The 23,031-nt window shown below is 32.6% G+C and overlaps 1 protein-coding gene across 1 annotated transcript in view; it reads left to right on the top strand.

The window, feature by feature from the left end:
• Nucleotides 1-21,587, top strand: part of stk17a (serine/threonine kinase 17a) — a 64,681-nt gene extending 43,094 nt beyond the window's left edge. Inside the window, exons 3-7 of the mRNA XM_073831038.1 lie at nt 15,862-16,006; nt 16,282-16,408; nt 18,673-18,721; nt 19,034-19,213; nt 20,725-21,587. Coding sequence (XP_073687139.1) covers nt 15,862-16,006; nt 16,282-16,408; nt 18,673-18,721; nt 19,034-19,213; nt 20,725-21,037 — 814 coding nt within the window. The 3' untranslated portion in view covers nt 21,038-21,587. The remainder of the gene's footprint in view (nt 1-15,861; nt 16,007-16,281; nt 16,409-18,672; nt 18,722-19,033; nt 19,214-20,724) is intronic.
• The last annotated feature ends 1,444 nt before the right edge of the window (nt 21,588-23,031 follow it).

Here is a 23,031-nt window from a genome sequence, read left to right as displayed (position 1 = left end):
TTAAAAAGAACAGCATTTATTCAAAATATAAATATTTTTAACAATATAAGTCTTTACCAGCACTTTATCAATTTAACACACCCTTATTGAATAAAAGTATTAATTTCTTTCAAAGAAAGAAAGAAAGAAAAATACTGACCCCAAACTTAGAAAGGTAGTGTATATTGTTTCAAAAGATTTCTATTTTAAATAAATGCTGTTCTTTTTAATGTTTTAATCATCAAATAATCTTATAAAAAATATTAAGCAGCACAACTGTTCAACTTCACAATGATTTCTGTAGGATCATGTGACACTAAAGACTGGAGTGAAAATGATGCTGAAAATTCAGCTTTGCATCTTGTGAGTAAATTCTATTTTAAAGTATAATGAATTAGAAAACCACTATTTTAAATTGCAATAATATTTCTGAATATTACATTATTTTCTGTATGTCTAATTAGATAAATTCAGCCTTGATGAGCAGAAAAGTCTCTTTTAAAGAGCATTAAAAATCAAACTGATTTCAAACTTTTGAGCAGCAAAAGTGTACACCTAGGATGGCTTGAGGGTGAGTAAATAATGGTCTAATTTAACTAACCCTTTAATCCTTTCCCTTTCTTTGATCAAAATGATTGTGGGTTTTGTTTCTTTGGACACCGCTTTAATTAGACTCATCTGCACGTGCAACTGTAAGTGCATTGGTGTTCATGTTGTCACATGTACCCCAGCAAATTTCAGCAGTCAATACGAACCCATCCCACTAACAGCGAGGCTCAATATAATTTGTGATGCACGCTAGGTCAAACACGCTTTGCACAGACTAAATCTGCAGTAGATTAGTCAAATTGCTTCCAAATAAATAAATATAAATATCTGGAGCAGTTGGTTTATACAGAGCGGACATGACTGTGTCAAACTGGCAAACGTTTGTCTGTTTTGATTCGTTTGTATGAAGTGTCCAGCTATTAAAAATTGCACGGAATGGAATCATATTTTAAAACCAAGTTGTTATCAGCAAGTAATTGATGATCCATGGCCCTCTTTTAGACAACAGTTGTCGGTGGGCTCCTGATTGCCTTCATATGGTGCGCTAAATCTGCTTTGAGCGCATCTTGCCAAGACCCCGGGGGGTCGGACGGGCCATTAGGCAGATAATAGATTACACCGGCAGATTAGCTTCCTAAGACAAGGCCAAGAACCTGCTGCTCAAGCAAATGTTCAACTTTGACCCCGATAACCAGGATAAGCATTTTTTTTTTTTTTTTTTCTTTTCCCAGATGAATTCACTTGGGGTCTATAAACCTGTCCGGATAGGTCATGTAAGGCCATCGTGAGCCAGAATAAATGGATGCAGACTTTTAGTGAACAGTGCAAAGTAATTAGTCAGGCTTGGTGTACAAAATAAATTGCATTAACAAACTAGTGACACAAAACTAGCTTTTTTTGACTCCATAGCCCTTATTATTAATTAAATTAATTATTATTTTAAAAGCTTGAAACGTTATCTATGGAAATTTGGAGTGGCAATAATTCAATATAATAATTATAAATAATTAAAACAATAAAATTTCAATAACTGAATCTTCTGGAAATTATTTTATAGGTTTTTCTAATTATTATTTTTTTACTCTACAAATTGCATTTGCTATCAGTGTTATACTTTATAATTTAAAGATAATTATTTTACTTTTTTTACTTTTATTCCACGAGGATGCATTGATCAAAAGTGACAGTAAAGACATTTTATAATGTTGTCTTTAGAAAGAATCCTTAAATGTATCATGGTTTTCATAAAATTTTTTATTAAGCAATAAAAATATACAAAGGTTTACTAAAAAAAACTAATTGTATTTTAATTTTAATAATATTTCACAATATTGCTGTTTTACAGTATTTTTAAATAAATAAATGCAGTTTTGGTGAACAATAGATTTTCAAAAACAAAACACACACGCACAAATAAAAAACAAATAAATAAATGATAAAATAAAATAGAATGTTACAAATAGATGTTCTTTTGAAAGAATCCTGGGAAAAATTGTTTTCACAAAAATGTTCAGCAGCCGTGCTTTAAACAATATAAATAAATAGATTTACTTAAATTACTAATTGCATTATAAATTGCGATAATATTTAACAATATTGCTGTTTTACAGTATTTTTGATCAAATAAATGCAGCCTTGTTGAGCATTAATAAATAAAACACATGCACATGAAATTTAAATAATAATTCAATTTAAAAAATAAACTTTTTTTTAAATTGTTTTGTATTCTTTTAAAATAATCCTGACAAAAACAGAAACAAATCATGGTTTTCACAAAATTATTAAGCAGCACTGCTTTAAACAATAAAAACAATTAAAGATTTACTACAAAAAAGTACTAATTGTATTTTAAATTGTAATATTTAACAATATTGCTTTACAGTATTTTTGATCAAAAAAATGTAGCCTTGGTGAACATTAGACTTTCAAAAACATTACAAAAATTAATAAAACACACACGCAAATAAAATGAAATAAAAAAATTTCAATAAAATAAAACAAAAATGTCACAAAGACATTTTTTTTTTTTATCAGTTGTATTCTTTTGAAAGAATCCTGAAAAAAAAAAAATCCCGAAAAAATCTGAAAAACATTATGGTTTTCACAAAATTATTAAGCAGCACTGCTTTAAACAATAAAAAATACGCAGAAAAATGTACTAAAAAAGTACTAGTTGTTTTTTAAATTGTAATAATATTTCACAATATTGTTTTTTACACTATTTTTGATCAATGCAGCCTTGTTAACCATTAGACTTAAAAATAAAAAATAACACACACATATAAATAAATAAAATAAAACAAAATAAATGTGACAAACACACTTCTTTTTTTAATCAGTTGTATTCTTGTGAAAGAATCTAACAAAAAAAAACTAAATTTTTAAAAACATTAAAAACACACACACAGAGACACAAAAAAAAAAAAAAAAAAAACTGACCCCAAACTGAAAAGTTTATTATTATTGTATTATTATTATTATTATTATTATTATTATTATTATTATTATTATTATTATGTATTATTATTATTATTATGTATTATTATTCTTTATTTATATTATTACATTAAAAATAATTTTATATCATCTTGATAATATTCTTTTTGGGTCTTGCTAGAGTATTTAATCACTCTTTAATTGTTGTTTAATTGCTACCACGCTTTCCTCATCTTAAACCTCATCCTTTTGTGGAGCTCCTATTAGAGGGAAGATCAAAAACACGCTACAAAAGCAGCAAAAGCAGAAGCAGCTCTGAGTAAAGTGCCTGAAATTAGCCTTTTTCTCCCTGTCAGCACTATGATAATAGCTCTCATTTTAGTGCACTTTCTGTGTTGGGGAAGTAGAGCGTAATGCATCTCTCTGTGATCTAGCATGTGAAATCCAGAAAGAGCCAGTTGTAACCGACAGCTTTTTCCTTTCTTTCCATCTTCCCTCGGGTGGTGAGGGATATTTCGGGGCACTGGGACGGTTTTAAAGGAGGGGATGTGGTTTTGAATGGGGGTCTGGCTGGAATGATAGAGGGCTTATTCATGCTTTGCGGCGTCCGGCCGGCTGTTTGGGGCGAGTCGGGGGGCTCCCGGGTGCCGGATCGGGCCGGGCTCAAGAACGTGGCCTCATTGCGCCGAGAGCTCCAGCTGGGAGTTCATTATGTCAGGGCTCTTAGCGGGAGCACGTGAGCGGCCGGACCGTGGCTGACGGCCCAGAGAGAGAGAGAGGGAGGGATCGTCCGCCGCTCTATGGAATTAATCTCCAGAGCCTGGGTTGGGAAAGCCCTGCCTACGCCGCTAGTTTAAGCAATCACTCAATCAACAATGAATGCATATCAGCCCTGCGGCGTTACACTGACCGACTTCTCTAGCACCTGCTCTGACATATCCTAGCTTTGACATCCATTTTGGATGGGTCACAAATGTATTTGAAGAACAAATTGGTGTTGACTCATATTGGTCAAGGCAGGACAAGGCAGAACAATTAGTTTTCTTGGTAATTTTCATAGCTGCAGTGAGATCTTTCACACTTTGGCTTTGCCAGCCCTCAGTTTTTTGTGTTTGTATGCATGTAAATATATTCTTCAGGTTTAAAAAAGGTCTTAAATCAGAGCAGAAAGTTTAAAAAAATTCAGGGCATTAAATGTTGCATGCAAAGTAACAAAAATGTGCTTAAAACAAGAACAAACACCATTTTTTTTTTTTTTACCCTTTTGAAGTTTAAGTTTCTTGTTTTAATTACAAACTGACTTTATTTTGATATTTCTCAGAAGGATTTCTTTTCATTTTTCATCATTTTTTTATTTGTCATTTTTCTTTTCACGGTAATGTATCTTGATTTAAGAATCTTTTTCACTGGAAAACAGGACAAAAATACTGAGGGAGAACAGCACTTTTTTGTGCCGTGATCAGAAGGAACAGTGAATGTTATTTCCATATTCTAGTGGCCGGGAGCAGAGCTGCTCAAGCCATAAACATGCGTTCATTCATGCACTCATTCATTTTATAAATTTGTGCATTTATGCATTCATACATTCATGCAATCATCCATTCATGCATCAATTCATTCATTCATTTGTTCATTCATTCATTCATTTGTGCATTTATTCATTCATTCATGCATTCATTCATTAATGTATTAATTTGTGCATTCTTTCATTCATGCATTTATGCATTCATACATTAATGCATCAATTCATTGATTCATGCATTTATTCACACATTCATTGATTTGTTCATTCATTCATGCATTCATTCATACGTTCATGCATTCATTCATTTATGAATTTATGCATTCATACATGCATTTATTCACACATTCATTGTTCATTCATTCGCGCATTCATTCGTGCATTCATTCATTCATTCAATAATTTATTAATTCATTCATTTATTCATGCATTAATACATTCATGCATTCATTTGTGCATTCATTCATTCACACATTCATACGTTTGTGCATTCATTTATGCATTTAAGCATTCCTACATTAATGCATTAATTCATTTGTGCATTTATTTGTTCGTTCATTCATGCATTCATTTGTGCATTCATTCATTCGATAATTTATTAATGCATTCATTAATTTGTGCATTCATGCATTAATGCAGTCATTCATTCATTTATACATACATTCATTCGTGCATTTATACATTAATGCATGCATGCATTCATTCATCCATTTGTGCATTTATGTATTCATACATTAATGCATTCATTCATGCATTCATTTATTCACACATTCATTCAAAAGTTTGTGTATTCATTTGTTTGTGCATTCATTCATGCATTTACGCATTCATACATTAATGTATTCATTCATTCGTGCATTTACGCATTCATATATTAATGCATGCATTCATTCACACTTTATTTCACTGTCACACTTTTTATGTATAAACAGTGATGCTATATCATCTCTTCCAACTCAAAGTCTGTAGGTTTTACTAAATTTTACTCCATTGTTTAAGATTCACAGTGCAGACCCTTTTGCACTGTAGCTCAGTTTGTTTGGTTAATGTGAAAGAGGACATTAGTGGCTTTCTGTACATGCTAATTTTAGTTTTTTTGGTTTGGTACATTTTGGCATTTCACATAAAACAATGCTGGATAGAAATACCAAAATGCACATAACATTATAAAACACACATAAAACGTATGCACTCTATTAAGGCAAATATTTTATTCTTTAAGAAAAGGGATGGAAACACATTTAGACACTAAATTCCTTCATGTGCCACAAAAAAAGTTATGTGACTTTGCATTCAGTTAACAAATCTCATTGCACACCATCTCAAATGTTGTTTTAGTCATTCCGAAATGTCTGAGCCACAGTCTGCCATCAGAATGATTTGGTATAGTCCTAGAACTGTCACGCGATTGCGCTCCCAAATATCAGGCATCCCAACACAAAATAACACGACAGCGTTTATTGCATTTCGTTTGCACACTTTAAAGCACAAGTCATTTATTATGTAGGAGAAAAGAGCCACAGGCTTCTTCATTTGTAGCAACTTTCATTTTTATTATTGATACTCTGCACCAGTTTCTCAGAAATTGATTATTTTGTTTTCTTGAACATGTGGGATGGAAATTATGCTTTATTAATACATTTTTATGTGATATTCAAATTTGACATACAAGTTAAAGGGATAGTTCATCCAAAAATGAAAATAGTCGTCTACTTGCACTCAAGTTTCTACAAACCTGCATGAGTTTCTTTACTGTAAGAGATATTATTAAGAATATTGATAACCAAACAGCTGACGTTAACCATTGACTTCCATAGCAGCTGTTTGGTTATCTACATTCTTCATAATACTTTCTTTTTTGTCAACAGAATAAAGAAACTCTTTAAATGTTTAGAGGTTTAAAATGACCATGAGGGTGAGTAAATGATGACAAAATTTTCATTCTTGTGAACTATCCCTTTAAATCCACAACTGCTGCTAGAACTCACTGTGGTTTTCACACTCATTATGAACCATACTGTTATTTCTGAATCATTAATACAGTGTGAAAAGAGCCTGAAATCTGGTTCGGGTGAGTTATGTTTTCCCACACTTGAATAATCAGTTAGACAGTTGCATCTGTTTCAGTATGATTGATATAAGCTGCATTACTGCAGTGTTTCTGTAGACATTATTTAATAAACTTAGTGTGACTTGTCAAGTTCACATGCATATTTTGAGCCATTTTACTGTCATTTTATGGTTTTGTATCATTGAGGTATCATTATAGTTAAAACTTAAAATTAGTTTATAAATTTTTTAAGGTTTTTGGGGGTTTTTTGGATGTAAAAGAAGTTTAAAACTCGTAAAGTTTTATTTTTACTCTCTTCTAGATATCTAGAAGTTAGATGAAATTGAGAAATATTAACTTAAATAAAATACAAATAAAATCGTGTTCTATTGGGATTTAACGATTTCAAAAGTCCACCGTCCAATTAAAAAAAAACCACACAAATAAAGAATTGGAAAAAATAAAAATGTTGTACATTGAAGTTAAATTATTTTATCTAATGCACTTTGAGTGTTCAAAATTAAGAGCTCCAACCCATGTTCTTAACTAATAAAACTTAAGTCTGAAAAAAAAAGTTAGTGAATTTTAAATGGGACTCAACCCTCTTTTTATTTGTGAAATACCATTTGAATTTTTAATCTAAATTTTGAATTTGGACTGCATTTAAACTGCTGTCAGCAATTCATTCTGCACTTTTAAGGTTTTATTTTGATGGGAAACAGCAGTAGAGCTTTTATTTTGAAGGAAAACTCCAGCTTCAGTGAAAACTGCCTTACAAAAGCACATTTCACTACAAATCTAGTGAAATGGTGGCCATTGTGTTTCCAAATGCATGGTAAACTCACAGCAGATGCAATAAACCAGTTCACTGCATTCGTTCACTGTGAACTGAGTCGTTCTGAGGCACAGAAAAACCAGATCACAAGCTGATTGCCAGAAAGTGCGTGCTTTGCTTTGCTTTGAGACAGAGCAAAAACAGACTTGTTGAAGGCATTAAGCCATATTGTGCTTTCTGCTTTAGCTCATTTGACTGATACTGTGTCAAAGCATAACGGACCAAAACACAAAGACCTTTTATGTTAAAACAAGAAGTTTAAATATATTTAAAAAATACACTTTTTGCCCAGGAAAACCCATCATTTCATACAGTCCTGTGACCATGGTAATATCAAGTTTTATCTCACACATCCCTAGTATTCTAGTGTATGTTTTAGTTCATCTAGTTTTACACAGACACAGACTCTAACAGCACATGCTGCATCCATTGGTAGTCAAGTGCACAATCTGCTGTTTATATTTGTTGTTCTCACACTCTTCAGCTGTTTCCTCCTACACAGTAGGAGATTGCAGCGACTGCAGCTCCCGTGGTGTGAGATCTGAGCCCAAATGGAGCCTGATGCAGGCCAGAGAGGAATGCAGTGGGTGCAGTGGAGTGTTTTCAGCTGTATGGGGGAATACCCAATGACGCCTCACGCCATACAGCTGCTTTAGATCTGACCTATTTCTCATCCATGTGTTTCAGAGTATTAACTTATTTAAATGAGTATTATTATTATTTTTAGGGGTTTGAGCGTGTAGCACTGAAACCCTATTGTAATTGTTAAAATGGTCACAGATCAGCGATTTCCACGTAAAACTGACTGTGCAGACCAAACCATAAGTCATAGAGACTTGAAACTTGGAGGGATGGTAGTACTCAAACCGCCAACAATGTGACCAAGGCTTGTCCCAATTGGCCTGACGGGGCGCTACAGCCATCAAACGTACGAAATTGCTCATAAACCATCAGTCACAGACTCAAGCGTCTTATGTCATTCGAATTCTTGGCTCATGTCAGACAAAACACATGCCTTGAGGTTCAATCGTGAGCCTGTGAAATTTTCAGGTATTTCACTTTTGCATACTAGTCCTAGGTTTTTCGCTCAATTGGAACCAAACCTGTGCAAAAAGATTCTTTGGAGAGTGAAAAGTTTCGACTCATCGTCGCAAAGGGACGCCAAAACGTTCAAAAAAGGCAGGGCCACTTTTAGAAAAACTCCATTAACTCATGAACGGAGATATCTCTGCCAAACTTAGAACACTTATGTAAGAGCTCAATCTGAGAACACAGGAAAAAACAAAAATGGCTATAACTGCGCAACTATGTTTGCACGGTCTTGGTCTGAAGTGCCACAAGTATCTACGAGGACATTTTCATATCTCAAGAAACATGGCCGCCATTGGACAACGAAGTTTGAGCACCTGTTAGACTAGTTAACGGAGGCTGATTGGAACGAAACTTGGTGGGCCTGTTTGACTTACAGCTCTAAAGATCTGAGAGAAATTTGAAAGAAATCAGCCACTGGGGGGCAATATTACATTTTTTTTTTAAGGGTGTAAACGATTGTACCCCTCATTCCGGACAACTTCGCCTCTAGAACCACTGCTGTCAATCAGATTGTTTGTTGAAAAATTAAGATGATGTGAAATACCTACTTTTTCACTCGATCGGAACCAAACCAGTGCAGAAAGATTCTTTGGAGAGTGAATATCAATAATTATCAAAAAAAAAAAAATATTGCATTTTTCAATGTCGTAAACCAGGGGTGCCCAACCCTGTTCCTGGAGATATAATATCTTACAAAGTTTAGCTCCAACCCTAATCAAACACACCTGAACCAGCTAATTCATCTCTTAGGTAGAACTTTATAATTGTTTTTCTGCACATACACACAATATTCATATCATATCATAGAACTCCTAATTCCGAACAACTTTCCTCTAGAACCACTGATGTCAATCAAACCATTTGTTGAATAATTGAGAATGTCAAAAACCTATTTTTGCGAAACTAGTCTTACGTTTTCACTCAATCTGGAAAAAAACACTGCAGGAAAAATTCTCTGGACTCTCTAGGTCAATAATTATCAAAAACATTTTGAAATTTACCCTTTCGGAAGCTACAACGGGGTGGTTTAGAAAAGGGCCTGTCCAAATTTACCCAAAATCCTATAAAACCTAAAGGAAGACTCAAAACTTCATGAAACCTCCTAATCACATGCGACAGGTGATTCTAAACCAGCATGCAAAGTTTTAAAAAGATCAGACCACTGCGGGCACTATAACAGATATAAACATTACAAAACATAATTTTTCTATGGTAAGTTTACCTGGATTTGACAAAAAATGCTATTTTTAAATTTTTAAGTGATTTAGGGGGTTACAAGCTTACTAAATAATGTATTTTATCATATGTGACCCTGGAGCACAAAACCAATCTTAGGTAGCACAGGTATATTTGTAGCAATAGTCAAAAATACATTGCATAGGTCAAAATGATCGATTTTTCTTTTATGCCAGAAATCAATTGGCCTGTTAAGTAAAGATCATGGTTCATAAAGATATTTGGTAAACTTCCCACCAAAAATATATCAAAACGTAATTTTTGATTTGTAATATGCATTGCTTTATTTGGACAACTTTAAAGACGATTTTCTCAATATTTAGATTTTTTTTTTTTTTTGTACCCTCAGATTCCAGATTTTCAAATAGTTGTATCTCGACTAAATATTGTCCTATCCTAACAAACCATACATCAATGGAAAGCTTATTTATTGATAATGTATAAATCCCAATTTTAACCAACTGACCCTTATGACTGTTTTATGATGTGTGGTCCAAGGTCACATATGTGCTTAAATGCCTTAAAGCGCTTGAACCCCAGGTAATCTCTGCTTGCAGCTATATTATTATTATTATTATTATTATTATTATTATTATTATTATTATTATTATTATTATTATTGTTATATAGACTGAACTTTGCAGGTTGTTTGAAAGAGATGTGGAATATCAAATTAAAGTAATCATCAGTATATTCAAACAAACCTAAAGTCTGATTCTCCAGCTGTGCTCAGTGTAAAACCCTTCCTTCTTTCCTTCCATTAGAAAAGCCTTTCATGCACTTGTAATAAATTAGTCGGACCGTCTCAGTGTGCTTTTGTCATTTGACAGTGAAAAGCTTCTGGAAATAGATGGGTGGTTAACGGTTTGCTCCTCTGTTTGATCTCTAATGGAACGCCATCCAGAAGAGCAGGCTTCTTATGTGGATTAGTGAGGACTGTCCCCTGCATTGCATTAGTGATGTGATCGCTCAGACGTACCCTCATCCGGCCCCAAAACATGACCTAGTTATGTACTGGCTGGATGTGAGTTGTTTCCCCTATATTTCTCTGGTTTGGCACCGCTGGCCGCCGCACAGAGCAGCCTTTGGTTTGCAGTGTCTCTGGAGGACGGCAGACAGAAGAGCCTCTGAAAGCCCATGTTTTACAGCTGTGCGGGTGTTAATGACTTTCCCTGCCAGACTGTCTCGCTCGGGTTATGAGGGTCATAAGACGGTCCTGCTTTATGGTTTTATAAACACTGAGCGTTGCTTTAGATTTCACTGAGTACAATCGGGTTTGTGTGAATATTTTTTATTTATGGTCTGTTTATAGCAGTGTTGTCATGGTTCACAAAAATAAGTAATGAAAATTAAATAATGCTGAAATGGAATATAAGTATTAGATGTTAAATTTAAATTGAAAATTAGAAATGTTGAAGTACTGAAATGTGTACAACTAAGAATGAAATAAATTGGATAAATAGAACAAAACAAAAAAATGACAACATTTACTGAAACTTGAAGTGAAATTAAAATGAAATAGTAAACTTAAAATCAAATAGTAAAGTAAAATAAATGAAAATCTGAAATATAAAACCTGGTTTATAATCATTTACCTAAACGAAAACTTTTGAAAACGTAGGGTTTTATTTATTTATTTATTTTTCCCTCTAGTTAACAATGTTTTCAAAAGTTTTAATTTAGGTTAATGATGATAAACCTGCTTTGAACCAGGTTTTTCATTTTAAGTTTCAGTAATGCTGTAATTAAAAAAAAAAAAAAAATACTACTTGGGTTTTATTTATTTATTTATTTTTATTTTTCCCCAAGTATTAATATTTATTAAATAATAATAAAAAAACATGGCAACATAACTAAAACTTAAGATGAAATTAAATAGTAAAACTAAAATGAAATAGTAAACTTAAAATAAATGAAAATATAAAATATAAAACCTGGTTCAAAACCAGTTTATTATCGTTAATAAATCATGAATAAATAAAAAACCAAGTAGTAATATTTATATATATAAAAAAAAAAAAATACAACATTTACTGAAACTTAAAGTGAAATTAAAATAAATTGTAAAATTAAAATTAATTAAATCCTAAAATGAAAAACCAGGTTTATTATCATTAACCTAAATTAAAACCTTTTAAAACATTTTGTTAACTGGGGCGGAAAATAAATAAATAAAACCCAATTAGTAATATTTATAAAAAAAATAAATATAAAAAAAAAAAGACATTACTAAAACTTAACTTAAAGTAAAATGAAAATAAAATAGTACAATTTAAAATAAATTAAAGGCCAAAATGAAACCTGGTTGAAAATGAAACGATTTTGTTAACTTGGGAAAAAGCAAAATAATTATTTTTAAATAATTGAAGCTAAATTTAAAATTAAATTTAAACTTTATTAAATTAAAGTTAATTAAATCCTAAAATGATTTTGGTTTAAATCACGACCCCCAAAGGTATCAATGGTTTAAAACATGTTTATTATCATTAACCTAAACCAAAACTTTTAAAAACATTTTGTTAAATGGGGGGAAATAAATAACCCAAATAGTAATATTTATTATTAAAAAAAAAAACTGGTAGTTGAGTGAAATTTCATAAATGCTGTAAAATACAGGCCATCACATGCTTTGAGTCAAACAATGTGATCCTTCTATTCTTTTTCTTTCTTTTTTCAATATTTACTTTTTGTTTTTAATCTTGTAATACTCACTGTAAAAACCAATGTATTTTGCTTTCTGCATATATAAAGTTAGAAAATGAATGAATGAGTGAGTGTAAGCATCTTGGATGATGAGAACAGGATTATAGGAAACCCAGTGTTAATCACGCACACAGGCTTATGTTTTAGACACTTGAGGACGTCTGCAGTCTAATCCCACACTAACAAACATGTCCTCCGTCACTGGAGTTCAGCACACACAGCTTATGTGTAAACCCTCTGAATAAACATGAGACTGCATTAATGATATGAGCCAGTTCTGTTGCTCATAATTGGGGATTTGGGTACCATAGCAAAAACTACTGTAATTCTTATTGTTTATTTTACTTTAAAAAAAAAAAAGAAGAAGAAGAACTTAGTTTAATAATGAATGATATTTGAAATTTGCTGCTTAGACGTTTAGGATCAGTACGATTTTTTAAATGCTTTTTAAAGGAGACTTTTCTGCTGATCAAGGCTGTTTATTCAATTAAAAATACAGAAAAAAAAACTGTTATATTGTGAAATGTTAATGCAATTCAAAATTGTGGTTTTCTATTTTAATATACTTTAAATTATAATTTATTCCTGTGATGCAAAGCTGAATTTTCATTGTTTAAAACTTGACTCCTCTGCAGTTATATTGTGTACTAAGACCGGCGGAAAATGTAAAGCTGTGATTTTCTAGGCGATAAGATTAGGAACTAATCAAGTTTTAAATGGGACAAATATCGAAACTCATTGATCATTTTTGAAAGCGATGCTATTGGTCTCAGAGGATTTAATGATCTCTGCTAAGCTATGCTAAAAGTGATATCGCCAGAACAGGAGAACGGCTGAATGGATTTCAAAACGGTAAAAATCAACTTATTAACTCGGGGGGGAGTTGGAGAATGAGCCTATTTCCAAAAAAAAAAGTGGAGTGTTCCTTTAAAGTTCTGCATAATTAGGGGCGTGGCCACTTGAGTGACAGGGGGATTGCTGCTGCTGTTGCACTAGGTGGGTGTGGTTTCAGCAACCAGCTCCACCCACGTCCCGCCTCTTTGCCCATTTTCGATTATCCTGGAGTGACGCGCGATGACTTTTTTTTTTTTTTGCGTTAAAGCCCCTTTTCTCTACAAAAAAGTGTTTCCACACTCATTTTTGTGATTTATGCGCTAAAGTTAAACGAAAAAACATTGACACTTGAGAAATTGTATCTATAAATGGCATTTCCATCAACTAAATTTTGAAGCACGAAATATTTTTAGCAAAAAATCCTTGGATGGAAACCTGGCTATGATTTTATTTTCTTATTGTGTCCTTGAAAGCAGACTGCATCCTCACATCAACTCCACACACAAACACAGCTCTGGCCTGAGGCTGCTGTCTTTCCCTGTCTGTGTCGAATCGACTTCATCACGCTGTCTGATCAGCAACGCTGGAAACTGGTTATCGTCTGCCAGCATGTGAAAGGGAGCATGCTGAGGACATGAGCCGCTACCTGTGCTGACAATCACACTTGGATTAAACGTGTTTACAGCAAACTCTGTTTAATGTCCGTTTGAACACTCGGCTGTATTTAAAACAGATTATTATGCTGTTCTACTATATAGACTCATTTGAGGAGCAAAGCAGATATGGATCAGATTTTAGATGTAGTATTATATTTAGATATTGCTCGGACAGTCCGTTGATCAAAATGACAAGCTTAGTGTTTATTTTGGTTGCAGGCATGTCCTGTACTCAAGCACACTGGAACAAGAGAGAGAGAGAGAGAGAGAGAGAGAGAGAGAGAGAGAGAGAGCATTGTTCTGAATGTACTGTAGTTGAAATCACATGTTGTACAAATATTTTTAGAAATGCTATTTGCTCAGCTCTTTGCCTTGTTGTTTCGGGGTAAACCAGCTCCTCTGTGTTTAAAATATCTAACTGGACGACAAACAGATGTACAGACGAATACACTTACATTCAGCACTGGCCTGAAACAGGATGATCATTGCTTTTTCATTTACTTTCTGTCATGTTTTTTTTTTTTCTACTGATATGAGATGTTGAAGTTTTGAGATAAAAATGTAACTTAAAAATGCATCAAGTTTTCACTGATTAAAAGTTTGTGGTAATTTTTTTAATGTTTCTGAAAGAAGAATTTTGCTCACCAAGGCTGCATCTAAAAATAGAAAATTGTGAAATATTTTTACAAATTAAGATAACTATTTTCTATGTGGATATCTGTTAAACTGTAATTTATTTCTGTGATGCAAAGCTGAATTTTGAGCATCATTATTCATCTTCAGTGTCACATGATTTTTCAGAAATCATTCTAATATACTGATTTGCTGCTTGAGAAACATTTCTGATTATTATCAATGTTGAAAACAGTTGTGCTGCACAATATTTTTGTTGAAAAACTCCTTTTATGTTCCACATAAAAATATCTCGGTGAGTAAATGGTGATATTTTGGGTGAGCCATTGTTTTAACATTTATATTTTAAGATGACTATGTGCTTATTTCTGACTTCATGTTCAGTCAGTGTTTACTTTAATACCATTGAACTGTATACAAAAATTAATGTTTGAAAGCAAATAAATACATGCATATATACATGGGTCAAATGCATAAAAATAATAAGTGTAATAGTGCTTTAAATTATTTAAACATATTTAAAAGTTTTCGGTTTAATTTAAGTGCATTTTTGTTTTTCTGAGCAAAAAATAAATATCATGCATTTTTCCCTCATTTACAGAAGACACCCACTGAAATGTCATTCAGTGTAACAATTTGTCAGTCAAAAATCATTTTGACATATTAAAAGCGGAATTACTTTCACCCCAAATACTAATTAGTTGTAATTCTACATTTTTTTAAATTTGCAACTATCCTAGGTTTTGCCCATTTGTCAGCAAGAATTTTGTACTCATTTAAAACACAAAAAAATTATATTTTTTACATAAATATTGTGTTACACTGAATGACAATGTAACATTATTTCAACAAAATTTTGACATTAATCTTTAAAAAAAAAAAAAAACTTATTTGAAACAATAAGATTTTTACTAATTTTAAAAAGGTTTCTTCTGCTCACTAAGCCTAAATTTTTTTGATCCTAAATACACCAAAGATGGTAATATTGTGAAATATTTTTACTATTTAAAATAACTGCTTTCTATTTGAATATGTTCTAAAACATAATTTATTTCTGAAATGCACAGCTGAATTTTCAGCATCATTACTCCAGTCTTCAGTGTCACATGATCCTTCAGAAATCATTCTAATATTCTGATTTGCTGCTCAACAAACATTTCTGATTATTATCAATGTTTAAAATAGTTCTGCTGCACAATATTTTTGATAAAAACCTCCTTTTATTAAAAAAAAAAAATCATAGTCTAAATAGTGACATTTTGGGTGAACCAATACTGGATTATTTATATTTTAAGATGAATTTGTTGTTTATTTCTCTCTTTCTCTCTGTGTTCAGTGCCGCAGGAGGGGAGATTTTTAACCAGTGTGTGGCAGACAGAGACGAGGCCTTCAAGGAGGAAGATGTGAAGAGACTGATGAGACAGATCCTGGAGGGAGTTTCCTTCCTTCACCGAAACAACGTGGTGCATCTGGATCTCAAAGTACGTCAATAACCCCAAAAATCACAAAGTTTTAAAGTTCAGATTCAGCAAACACTTCCATGGCTGAATGTGTAAAGGTGTGAGGGCGGTGTTTGATGGCCTGGATGTTTTTGTGGGCTAAATACATTTGCTTTATTCACCCGAGCTACAAGTGTGCAATTACACTGGAGTTACAAGCATATAATTATATCACCGTTTTGATTACAGGTTTCTCTGAGCAGAGTTTTTTTTTATTATTGTTTGGCAGTTTTACTGAGAGTGTTTTTCTCTTGCAGCCTCAGAATATCCTCCTGACCAGCGAGTCTCCTCTCGGGGACATCAAGGTTGTGGACTTCGGCCTGTCGAGGCTGGTGAGCAGCAGTCAGGAGATCAGGGAGATCATGGGCACGCCGGAGTATGTGGGTAAGAGCCAGTTCCAGACCATATTCACACATTACACACAGGGCCTAAAATGACATTTAGATACAGCTGCCAATGCCTGGTAACGAGAAAATATTTACCAGCTGTGTTTTTTACTGGACAAAAGAAAAAAAGAAACTTATTGATTAAAGGAATCTCATTATAATACCATTATACTGTATACAAAAATGAAAGATCTAGGTTTTAATGTTTGAAAGCAAATAAATGCATGCATATGTGCTTGCATACATACATGCATAAATAAATATCAGTAGTGTTTATTTACACACTTTTGATTTTTATTATTTGAAAATATTTTAAAATGTAATTTCTTTCTGTGATCAAATCTGAAGTTTCAGCATCGTTACTGCAGTCTTCAGTGTCACATGATCCTTCAGAAATCATTCTAATATTCTGATTCGCTGCTCAACAAACATTTTTTTATTGTTATTATTATCAAAAAAAAAAATTCCAGGATTCTTTGATTAGAAAAATCCAAAGATCAGCATTTATCTTAAATAAAAAAAAGCTGTTGAAACATTATACACTGTACCATTCAGAAGCCTGGAGTCAGTATAATTTAGTTTTTTTTATACTAAAAAAAAAAAATAATAATTATATAAAAATGAATACTTTTGTTTAGCAAGGATGCATAAATTAATCAAATTAATAATAAAGACATTTATGTTACAAAAGATTTCTATTTCAGATACATGCTCTTCTTCTGAACTTTCTGTTCATCAAAAAAACCTGAAAATTCTACTCAGCTGTTTTCAACAATAATAATAATAATAAATGTTTTTTTTTTTTGAGAAGCATATCAAAATATTAAAATGATTTCTGAAGGATCACGTGACTGGAGTAATGATGCTAAAAAATCTTCTTTGAAATCACAGGAATAAATTGCATTTTAAAATATAGTCATATAGAAAAAAGTTATTTTAATAGTAAAAATATTCTGAATTTTACCGTTTTTGCTGTACTTCGGATCAGTTAGTGAGCAGAAGAGACTTCTTTAAAAAAAGAACAGTAAACAGTTTTACTGTTCTAAAACTTTTGACTTTTAGTGTATGTACTTATTTTTTTTTAACATAAAACCAAGAGCATTTATTTTGGTTGAAAACGGCAGATTTGATTATTGATGTATTGTATCAATAAAAAAAAAATCAATATCATTGTAAAGTGTAAATGTAAAGTTTTTAATAATTATAATAATAATTATATGTATATGTATGTGTGTATATATATAAATGTTACATATTTATTTCATTACAGCGCAGTGTTTGTGGTTTGATGATTGTTTTAAACCATATATGTGACCCTGGAGCACAAAACCAGTCTTAAGTCGCTGGGGTATATTTGTAGCAATAGCCAAAAATACATTGTATGGGTCAAAATTATTGATTTTTCTTTTATGCCAAAAATCATTAGGAAATTAAGTAAAGATCATGTTCCATGAAGATTTTTTTGTAATATCCCTTCTGTAAACATATTAAAATGTAATTTTTGATTAGTAATATGCATTGTTAAGAACTTAATTTGGACAACTTTAAAGGTGATTTTCTCAGTATTTTGATTTTTTTGCACCCTCAGATTGCAGATTTTCAAATAGATGTATCTCAGCCAAATATTGTCCTATCCTAACAAACCATACATCAATAGAAAGCTTATTTATTGAGCTTTCATATGATGTAATTTGTAAAATTTAACCTTATGACTGGTTTTGTGGTCCAGGGTCACATATGATGGGCTATAAAACCAGTCTTTAGTAGCACAGGTATATTTCTAGCAATATCCAAAAATACACTGTATGGGTCAAAGTTATCTATTTTTCTTTAATGCCAAAAATCATTGGGATATTACGATTATGTTCCATGAAAATATTTTTTCAAAATTTCCTACATACATATATTAAAAGTTCTTTTTTAATTAGTAATATGCGTTGCTAAGAACTTCATTTGAACAACTTCAAAGGCAGTTTTCTTAATATTTAAATTTTTTGCATTCTCAGATTCTAGATATACGCGTAGTGCATTCTCAGGCATTGTTATAATTAATAAAGTTAGAAGCCAGCTTGTGAGTAACAGCTTCATACTCAGCTCATCTCACATTCTCACTCTTCATGCTGATTTTTACTCATGTTTGGCGCATGACGAATGTTAACTGTAAGCCCTGATCATATATACTGTACCTACACTAATAGTCAAACGTTTGGATATACTGGACTGAGACTGACCTTATGTAACTCATTTGTTTTCTCATTCCAGCACCAGAAATCCTGAATTATGAGCCAATAAGTACAGCGACTGACATGTGGTGAGTTATTTAGTCCGTATGTGTCCTCATGAAGGTCATTATCAGACAATAAATGCTCTTCTGGTCAGTTTCATCAGGTTTCTGATCTACCCTCAAGTCCAATTGTGTGATCTTCCTCTGAACAAACAGTTTATTCACTGTTAAAAAGTTCAATCAGTTGGTTGTTTTCCAGTGGTTTGGTTTCAGGACATATTATGCAAGAACATTTGTACCTTAAAGTCTAGTATCAACAACACTGCTTTGAGTAAAGTGTGTTTGTGGCCTATAAATAACGGTGTTGCTGAGCCGTGATCCTCCTCCTCTGTCTGACAGGAGCATCGGTGTCCTGGCGTACGTGATGCTGACGGGAATCTCGCCGTTCCTGGGAGACGATAAGCAGGAGACCTTCCTCAACATCTCTCAGATCAACGTCAGCTACAGCGAGGAGGAGCTGGAGCATCTGGACAGAGCCGCCATCCACTTCATCAAGTCCCTGCTCATCAAAGAGCCAGAGTAAGAACAACTAATGACCCTAAAGACAATATTAATGTGACAAAAGATTTCTATTTCTATTAACCTTCTATTCATCTGTGAGTCCTGAAAAAGAAAATGCATCACTGTTTCCACAAAAGTACTGGACAATAATCAGAAATGTTTGTTGAGCAGCAAATCAGAATATTAGAATGATTTCTGAAGGATCATGTGACACTGAAGACTGCAGTAACGATGCTGAAAATTCAGCTTTGCATTCTAGAAATAAATGACGTTTTAATCAATATTCACATAGAAAAGAGATTTTTGAAATGGTAATAATATTTCACAATATTACTGTTTTTATTATATTTCTGATCAAATAAATGCAGCCTTGGTGAGCAGAAAAGACTTCTATCAAAAACATGAAAATAATGAACTAAAATAAATACATAGTTGCAGTTTTTTTTTGTTATTATATTTTCTTTAACTTTTTGTTTTTAATATAAACAGTATTAAATGTTTTAGAGTGAGACAAATCAACTAATGCATAATTCATAAAATGTATTATTGGTATTTACTGATGTTTTATAATTCATTTTATTTTATTTTACAATATAAATATACTCTAAAATTATTGTAAATTATATATTTAATTATTTTGTATTTTATTGATTTATTTTTTGTTTGATAAATACTATACTCCATCTAAAATTATTAAAACTGCATTTTTAAAATTCATTTTATTTTATAGTGTAAATTATACTCTAAAATTATTGTAAATTACATTTTTAATTTTGCATAATGTTTTGTATTTAATTTTTATAGTAATTTTATTATTCAGTTTTATTTTACAGTGTGTATTCTATAATTCTACATCTAGAATTATTTTAAATTACATTTGTATAATTCATCTTATTTTGTTTTTTTTACAGTCTAAATATACACAAATTTTGTTGTAAATAAAATTTAATTTTTGCATTTTATTTTTGATATTTATTTTATTATTTGATTTTATTTGACAGTGTGACATGCTATGCTCTTTTATATTATTCTATTTCTTTTATTTTTCAGTGTGATTGTGTTTGATTCATATATATATTTTTTGTTTTGGTATTAATGTCTTTCAGATGATTTAGTGATGTAAAAATTTTATTTTTGGTTTAAATAAAAAAGCCAAAGTTACCAATAAGTTACCAATTTTTGGTCCCCATTTTTAGAATATATACAACATTTCTTGTAAAATAAATAAATAAATGCCAGGTTTTCTCTTAAAGAGACAGTTCACCCAAAAATGAAAATTCTGTCATTTACATTTATGTTGTTCCAAACCTGTATGAGTTTCTTTCGTCTGTTCAACACAAAAGAAGATGCTTTGAAGAAATACTATTATCCAAAAAGTTGACGGCACCCATTGACTTCCATTGAATTTTTTTTTCCTACTATGGGAGTCAATAGGTACCATCAGCTGTTTGGATGTAAAAAAATGAATGTTCTGCATATTATGATTGCTTTATCTATAGATGATTAAGACGTTGATGTTGTTTCCTCAGGAGCCGCGCCACCGCAGAAGACTGTCTCAAACACCAGTGGCTTCAGACGGAGGAGCCCGAGGTGAAGGAGAACGTCTCTGAGCCCGTCAGCCCTGACATCTCCAGCCACGATGAAGAAGCGGAGGAGGAGGAGGAGGAGAGCGCTCAGGTGACGGAGGAGCTGATCGTAATGGCCGCATACACCCTCGGCCAGTGCCGCCAGTCCTCCGATAAAGAAAGCCTGACCCCGGACCAGAAGGCCATCTCCAAACGCTTCAAGTTCGAGGAGCCCTTCTCCGCCCTGCAGGAGGTTCCTGGAGAGTTCATCTACTGACCCACATCTGCTCTGCTCTTTCCTCATCTCATGATTTCACCTTGTAAGCCAAACATTGTTTCCACTGGTTGCTCTTGTTTCTCAGTTTGTGCTGCTTTATATTTTCATGGTTAAGTTACTGAAGCCTTGCTGTGGTTCTCTCACTCTCGCTTTTTTGGTGCCATGCTTAAATATTTGATAAGGGTCAAGCTTCTTTTGTGATACTTCCTTTTGCTTGCATTTTCCATGTTTGTATAAAATGAATGTTTGTTCAAGTGGAATTAAATGTAAACAAATCAAATTTTATTTTAAGAGTATTTCTGTCATGTTTATTAAAAAAAAGCCATTATTGTGTGTTGAGCTCCTGATTGATCCGTTCAGGTCATTCCCGGGTAAAGACTTCCACAGCAATAACACGCGTATATATGAAGACCGTGTGTCTCTCTGTGTGTCTGTTTCAACTCGTGTTAGAGTTATAACTGTTAACTGATTTGTCACTATAAAGAATATTTTTAATGGCTACAAATTTCAAAGTGACTGTCTTGATGCTGTAAATAAAAGTTGGATTGTCGCTCTCTGCCTCATTATTTTTGTTGTTATTTTTTTAAATACTTCTGAATCTAAAACTCATCTGTCAGGTTGTACTTTGATCAGACAAAACATGGCAGTAATAGCGTATGAAGCATTTTTAAGATAATTATCGGAGCTTTTTTTAAAGCTCTTGGCCCTCAGTTTGTCTAATTGTACATTTAAATTTAAAAAGGCATTTGGTCATTTAAAAATATAAGCAAAACCCAGAATTTTTTTAAATAAATTTTTCATACAAATGCTCAATAAACGTCGTGTATTATTGATGAAAGCAGCGATAAACTGTTTCTATGTAAATTGCAGAATTATTAAAGCCTTTAAAATTATCCAAGCATGTAGCCCCGCCTCCAGACTTGCGTGATTGGCCCAGAGCTTCCTCCAAGAATTCTGATTGGCTAACACACAATATTCTGTTGCAACATGCTACTCATGTTACAAACATGCTAATCATAGCAACAGGTTAACAACATGCTAATCATGGTAGAAACATGTTAACTTTTATCAGTGTGCTATCAACATTTTTCGTACAAATGCTCAATAAACGTCATGTATTATTGAAGAGAGCAGCGGTAAATAGTGAAATTATTAAAGCCTATTCATTAAAATTATCCAAGCGTGTAGCCCCGCCCTAGACTCATGTGATTGGCCCAGAGCTTCCTCCAAGAATTCTGATTGGCTAACACATGTGAGCTGCTTTGTCTGTGTAGTGCCTATGAAACTTAGGACAGTAATTATTTTGACTTGAAAAAGACAACCTATGCCATTTAAACTACAATTTTGAATGTTACACCTCAAAGTGCAGTGCTAAAACATGCTAGCTTATAGCTTAACCATGCCAATGCGCATGCTAATCATGTTGGAATCGTGCTAGCAATGTGTTAAATTGTGTTAGAAACAAGCTAGCAATATGCTAACCACATGTTAATCATGCTAGCAACAGGTTAGCATGCTAGTGTCATGCTAATCATGTTAGAAACAAGCTAGCGACATGATGATATCATGCTAATCATGTTACCAAAATGTTAACATGCTACCTCTGTGCTAATCATGCTAACAACATGGCAATAGTGTTAGAAACAAGCTAGCAAAATGCTAAACATGCCAATGGTGTTAGAAAAAAGCAACATTCTAATCATGTTAACAAAATGCTAGTGTCATGTTAATTATGCCAAATACACGCTAATAATGCTAGCAACAGGTTAACAACATGTTAGTAACATGTTAATCATGTTAAAACATGCTAATAATGCTAACGAAATGCCAATCATGTTAGAAACAAGCTAGCAACATGCTAATCATGCTCACAACATGGCAATCATGTTAGAAACTAGCTAGGAACATGCTAACAACATGCCAGTGGTGTTAGAAAAACAACATGCTAATCATGTTAGCAACAGGTTAACAACAAAGCTAGCAACATGCTAACA

The sequence above is a fragment of the Garra rufa genome, chromosome 24, assembly GCF_049309525.1.
Source record: "Garra rufa chromosome 24, GarRuf1.0, whole genome shotgun sequence".
Classification (NCBI taxonomy): Eukaryota; Metazoa; Chordata; class Actinopteri; order Cypriniformes; family Cyprinidae; genus Garra; species Garra rufa.
The sequence above is the reverse complement of the archived record's forward strand: the minus strand, read 5'-3'. Positions and strand labels throughout refer to the sequence as shown.